Source organism: Triticum dicoccoides, chromosome 5B (genome assembly GCF_002162155.2).
Source record: "Triticum dicoccoides isolate Atlit2015 ecotype Zavitan chromosome 5B, WEW_v2.0, whole genome shotgun sequence".
In the NCBI taxonomy this organism is placed as follows: Eukaryota; Viridiplantae; Streptophyta; class Magnoliopsida; order Poales; family Poaceae; genus Triticum; species Triticum dicoccoides.
Genome location: NC_041389.1, coordinates 572,840,083 through 572,846,573, shown reverse-complemented (window position 1 = coordinate 572,846,573; position 6,491 = coordinate 572,840,083). Strand labels below are relative to the sequence as shown.

At 48.4% G+C, this 6,491-nt stretch overlaps 1 protein-coding gene across 1 annotated transcript; it reads right to left on the bottom strand.

Moving 5' to 3' along the window:
• Window positions 1-849: 849 nt before the first annotated feature.
• On the bottom strand, window positions 850-4,667 carry LOC119310149 (pentatricopeptide repeat-containing protein At3g13880-like). Its single transcript, XM_037585987.1, has 2 exons — window positions 2,908-4,667; window positions 850-2,203 (listed from the first exon to the last, which is right to left on the bottom strand). Exons 1-2 carry the CDS (start codon window positions 4,665-4,667, stop codon window positions 1,447-1,449), a joined length of 2,517 nt encoding a protein of 838 aa, XP_037441884.1. The 3' UTR covers window positions 850-1,446.
• Between the last annotated feature and the right edge of the window lie 1,824 nt (window positions 4,668-6,491).

Genomic DNA, 6,491 nt, shown 5'->3' with positions numbered 1-6,491 from the left:
CCCCTTCGCCCTCTGAGATTTGTATTTCAGAGTTGAATAGGATTTCTGTGACTGAGCATAAGGATAAATAATTGCAATTTCAGTCCTAGCTACATACATTTTCCCAGCTGCAAAAGCCTGTATAAAGATATCATTAGGTGCTTTGCATAAACGTACCATGTGTTTGTAACTATACCTGCTAACCTATGTCAGCTTGTGCAAAATAATTCTTACCGAGTTATTCAGCTTGGTGAGAGCGAGGTGACTGCTGGTGCATTGGCTGATCTAAGCCAGGCGAAGCACTGGCAATAGTCATGGTCACCAGGTATGCTATGAGTGGGTGGGTCGGCCTTGTTTCCTACGACGACGACGATTGTGGTGACGGCAGGGGAGGATCTAGTGGGGGTGCCATGTGTATTATAGGTGCAAAAAAAATTACCTACTAGTCTTTTAGTATAATCTTCTGTGTGTTATAAATTCCAGGGTTTTAACAGTTGTCTTCTCGCAAAAAAAAAAGGTTTTAACAGTTGTCGGCAGAGTCAAGAAACACCTCCTTCACCCTAAAAGGTGAGAGGCCAAATAGTTCTGACCTAAGGAGATTATTATCTTTTTAAGTTTTTATTATGTATGACTTTTGTTTATTAAGTCTGAAGAGAATGATGTGTTTTGAATCAGTGCAACCTCCTGCATTTTTGTATCTAAAACACGAATGTACACCATGGATTTTATTATTAGAATTTCTGTGATTGAGCACAAGGGTATATAAATGCAATTTCAGATCAAAAGCTATGTAAGAATATCATAAGTTACTTGCATAAACGTAGCATGTGTTTGCAACTATACCTGTAACCTACGTCAGACTGTGCAAAAAAAAAAAATCCCAGCGAATTCTTTCATCTTGGTGAGAGTGTAGCACCTCATTCGTTTCGCAATGAGCTTTTCTTCCCATCAGGAACTTCTCAATATTAACACTTCTGACCACAGCTTCTACAGCAGTGTGACTACAGTGTACGTGCTGCAGATGGGCCTCAGATTCGACCATGGCGCAAAAACAGCAGCTGCCGGTTGTTCAGGTCAGCACATTTTGCTCACAAAAATGCCCCAAGTATATACGATTAAGCCACAGTTCTAGCTGAGATGCAGGGAAGCAGCTCTACCTTGACATCTCCAGCAATCCCGCGGTTTCAGCAGAGATGGAACAGCTCGAGACGTGTGACGCTTAATCGCAAAGTGATGCGTGGCTGGAGTTGGACATCATCAAGCATAATCGTATGCTACATGTTCACAGCTTCTGTTCAGTGGAATGACACAGCTTCTGTTCAGTGGAATGCCACTGTACCCTTTACTGTAATCCTCTCATTCCTCTGATCCCAACTGCCAGACACCAGTTTCAACCTCAGCTGCAAGAATGGCCAAACTGTTCCGCTGACCCTTCTAAGGTTTGTACTCCCAATATATCACCTATGTCTACCAGTAGTCTCTGCAAGAGCACGAACCTTGATCAAAACGATGAAAATGAGTCGGATCTCTGACAATTATTCCCCTGTTTTCCCTTGCTGATAGCAACTTCAGTGTTTCATGGCTTTCCCAGGATATCCTCTGGTTCTTCATAATTGTTACAGGAGCAGCAGATGGCAAACTGGACAGCCCAAGAGCCACCGCCAGCAGTTTACCATGTCTGGCGAGTGAGGTCTCGCCATCCTTTCTGCTCTGGAATCCTAATTCCCAAATGTCCGTTCCACCACGCTCAGTCTTCTGTTTCACACTGACCAGCAATTCTTCTAATCTGGCATGAACTACATTATTGTGTGGGCAGGAGTTATTTCCATCAGTAAAATGATGGATGGATCCCCCAAACTCGGCCCAACTAATCCCGGCTTCCTTACTCATGCCTCGCTCTCTCATCAGGCCTCTCGTCTTCATAGCCAATGAGATTTTGCCGGCACCCATGTAGAGGTTGTACAGCACCACATATGAAGTAACAGCGAAGGGCTCGAGTTCCATTAATTTCTCTCCGGTTTTTATACCCCTCTCTTTGTCCCCATGGATTCTGCATGCACGCAACAGTGCATGCCAAAGTATTGGGTCATTTTCTGATCCAGACCCCATTATGAAATCTTCAGCCTCAGATATCTTACCAACACGGCCAAGGAGGTCAACTACGCAAGCTTTGTGCTTCGTATTTGGGGAACAGCCATAATCTGATAGCATGCTCTCATAGTGCCTGCATTACAAAAAGACAGATACTTGATGAATTGTGAACATTGTTGAGAAATTGGATAGAAGTGCCAGGAATAGAGGAGACCTCCCTATTTCTAACGTTCCTTTAAAGCACATTATTCAATTAGCATCATACACTTAAGTTCTGAGCATACATAATTTTGTGCAGGAAGGGTATGTCAAACTTGAACCCTCCACCTTTTGCATCCGGGCTTGGGACCGGCATTGACGGTGTTACTTCATGTCTGATGATCACACCAGTCCATGGACATTGGTAATTAGGAAAGGTATAAATATAGTTCACATGAGAAACTGAACGCAAGCTACATTTCCAATCTGGAGGGTAGGTACGATATCACAATATAAGTAACCCCTAGGTTTGGCGCAAGTAAATAGCTAATTTAACATGTCTTTTTGGAGCAAGAATGTGGGGCATTTGGCAAATCGATTTTTGGAGCTAGACTTGGCTATGTTGCATTGCACAACACAATTCCCAGACTATCATATCTCCCTTGCTATGGCATATACTTTCTGTGTAGGATGAGTTGAATATTGAACGCTTAATGTATATTAGAAAGGTCCTTAATAAGTTGCTACTAGCATATATAATACACATGAGGATACTAAAAATTCACAGGAGGAAGACAAAGCACTTTTTGAGAAACAACAAAACAGGCAGATCAATCATTACTTTGCAAGAGTATGTACCTGAAACCTTCCTCTGCCAGCCCCTGCTGGCTGCAAGCAATGAGAACGGCAAGCAAAGCATTATCATTTATCACGACACCACAATCCTTCATCTTCTCCAGGAGCACTAGAGCCTCGCCTTCATGGCCATGGACTGCGTAGCTCAAAATCATTGCAGACCATGAGAATATATCCAGACATGTAATCAGCTCGAATGTCTTCTTTGAAGCCTCAACATCACCTATATTCCTATACATAGAAATCTGAGAATTGCCGCACACAGTGAACTGAGCGAGTCCAGATTTGACCGTATAACAGTGTATCTGCTTACAGGTTGCTGGTAGACTCAGAGCAGCACAAGCATTCATCACACTCGATAAGGTGAACTGGTCTGGCTCTTTTCCAACAGAAAGAAACTCTAGGAACAGGCCTAGTGCCTTCTCAAAATTCTCATCATGCACGAATGCTGTAATCATGGATGTCCATGTGACGACATCTTGCCTGGGAGTCATCTGGAAGCATCTCAGACTGTCACTTACTGACCGTGCTTGGGAGTACAAGTTGATCAGCGCATTTGCTATGAACTCATCGTCCTGAAACCCATTGAATATAACATGAGCGTGTATCAGCCTCCCACAGTGCACCGCATTGGTCAAATTGCAGACTTCGAGCACACTCTTGAAAGTAAACCTGGACAGTTTTACACCCATCCGGAGCAAGTCTGAGAAAAGCCTGACAGCTTCGATTCTAATCTCAGGGCAAGGGTCATTACCTAAGCGAGCGAAGCCCGCGATCATGGCACCGTAAACCACTGCATTCTGATTCGGGATGCAGTCAAACACCTTGATCGCCTCCTCAAGTCCACCGTTCTTGGCATACATGTCCACCATGGCACTCCCGACGAACATATCCAAGTCCAAACCAACCTTAACCACGCAGCCATGCAGCATCCTCCGGACATCCTCGGAGCCCTGGAGCTCGGAGCAAGCCTTGAGGATCCCACCCAAGGCAAAGCTATCCAGCTTCACCCCTGACCGGTGCATCCAGACGAGCACGTGCACGGCCACCTCCGGCCACCCCATGCACACGTACGCTGACAGCAGCAGGTTCCAAGACGCCTCGTCCCGCTCCTCAGCCCGGTCGAACACCAGCCTCACGTCATCAATCATCCCGCACTTGGCATACATGTCAATGACGGAGTTGGTCAGGAACACGTCCTGCGCAAGCCCACTCACCACGGCCAGCCCGTGCGCCGCCCGGCCGTGCCTCCAGTCCCCAGCCCTGCCGCACGCCGCCAGGACCGCGGCGTAGGTGAACCTGTCCGCCCGGACGCCGCCGCCCCGCGCGTCCCGGAAGGCGGTGCGCGCGAGGCGCGCGGAGGACCCGCCCTGGCTGGAGTAGCCCGCGATGAGGGTGTTCCAGGACACGGCGTCCCGGCGCGGCATTCCGTCGAACAGGAAGCGGGCGTGCCGCATGTCGCCGCCGCGGCAGCAGGCGGCGAGGAGGTTGTTGCGGAGGAAGAGGCCCGGATGGAAGCCGGCGCGGAGCATGTGGGAGTGGGTCAGCCTGGCCAACGGCAGCGACCGCGCCCTCGACGCGGCCCGGAGGAGGCCCGCGTAGGCCGACGGGTCCAGGGGAGGGGCCCGGCGGCGAGGTGGTGGCGGAGCCTCCGCAGGAGGGACGCGGCGACGGGGCGGCGGCGGCGTTTGGGATGGGGGCGGGGGCGGGGACGGCTGCTGCCGGAGAAGACGGTGGCTGGGTCTCCGGTGCGGGAGCAGCATCGGTCGTGTGACGCTGACAGCTGGGCCCCCATCTCACTCACTCGAGAGACATTTTATTAACAGCCTCCAAACTACTGTGGAATCACACCAGGGTTAAAACGATTTACATTAAGCTCGCAGCTACGAGCTAAGAGCATCTCTAGCGGACCTCGTAACACTGCGAACCTTAAACCCCCGGATAAGGATCGAGAAAACCGCGGTTTAAAGACCGAAATCGGCTGCGGTGAAACAGAGCCCGCAAACCCGAGCGGTAAAAGAGAATATTCTCCGAGATCCTCGCCGCGCCGCCCATCCTCGCCACGCCGCTCGTCCGCCTGCTCGTGCGCGCTCGCCTGCGCCACGCCGCTCAGATTGCTGACCCATGCCCGCCAACCGCCTGCCACACGCGCGGCGCCGTGAGAAATTGGATGGGGCACTCTCGAGCTGGTTGGGATTGAGGCGAGGAAACGTAAAGAGAAGGCCAGACTTCGCTGGAGCCACAAGAGATTGATGGTTGGAGCCCTCTGGTACGGACGGCAGCGCGCGTGAAGAGCGGAGAATTTCGGCCAGTTCCGGCCAGTTTGTGGCATGTATACTGCCCTCCAAACAGTATAAATATAGGTTTAAGGCTCACGTTTTCGGTGGCCTGTAAATTGTTTACGATTCAGCGAACATTTACAGGGTCTGTTCTGAACACAAATTTGATCCAAAACCATAAATCCACTGAAATTTTACAGGTTTGGCGTTTTTAAGGTGTCTACTAGAGATGCTCTAACTTATGTTACACATGGCAACTATAAGATTCTGGTCACACATGGCAACTTTTGTTTATTTTTCTTACGGTCAATTTCAAAGCACTATTCTACCAAAACATGGCAATTTTTTGAATTTTGTTATTTTAGTATGCATCTCTATGATTTTCAATACATGTGGCAAAAAAACCATTGAAATATATTTTTAACACGAAAAATTCAGAAATTTAATTTTGGTTACTTTGGAAAATTTTATTTTTGAACATGCAAAGTTTGTGTGAACAGAACCATTTTATGTATTTTTCTGTGTTCTGTATCTTTTCTCATTGTCTTTTTTTTTTGGTTTTGGACATTTTTTGTGCAACACTAGGCTAATGGGTTGTACGTGGCCTTTTTTTCAGCTTGGGCCGGTTGGGTTTGTACATAATAAGTTAGGCTAATAGCGACAGCGAATATGATGGGCTAGAACGGGAATGACGGGGGTGGTTAGAGTTGATTGGCTAAGATTTGGTTAAGTGACGGATTTTAGCCCCGAACAGAGCAATGGTAGACTCATAGGCAGTTTACGGGGGATTGACGGGGTGGTTAGAGTTGATTGGCTGAGATTTGGTTAAGTGAGGCTAGCCCACCGGTGAAAATCATAGGGGCCAATTAAAGTAGGGCACGCAGACGGGTCCATAAAACCTCGTTGTTTCTTTCCGTATGTGTAGTATTATCTCCGTGAACGTATTCGTTCGATCGGATCGATTGATACAACCTAACGATTCGTTCGGTGTGGGAGCTCTCAGACTGACAGTCAGGTGAATATAGCTATTGTAGCGGTCTGCCGAGAGCATGATGTCAAATTTATGGGAGCTTGACACTAGTAGAAAAAGGCCCATTTGTCCCGGTTCCAGAACCGGGACTAAAGGGTCGGGACTAAAACCCAATACCTTTAGTCCCGGTTCGCTTACGAACCGGTTCGCTTACGAACCGGGACAGATGGTGCTTCACGTGGCCGCTGCGGCGAGCCCAGGCATAAGGGCCTTTAGTCCCGGTTGGTAACACCAACCGGGACCAATAAGCATCCATGTGTCAGGAGCTCAGGGGTTTC

What these genes read in the sequence shown, in the direction of transcription:
- LOC119310149 (XM_037585987.1), bottom strand. Translation starts at nt 4,667, where the DNA reads ATGCTGCTCCCGCACCGGAGACCCAGCCACCGTCTTCTCCGGCAGCAG. An exon ending in CTGGCAGAGGAAGGTTTCAG is followed by an intron (nt 2,204 to 2,907) that starts GTACATACTCTT and finishes TTTGTAATGCAG; the next exon opens with GCACTATGAGAGCATGCTAT.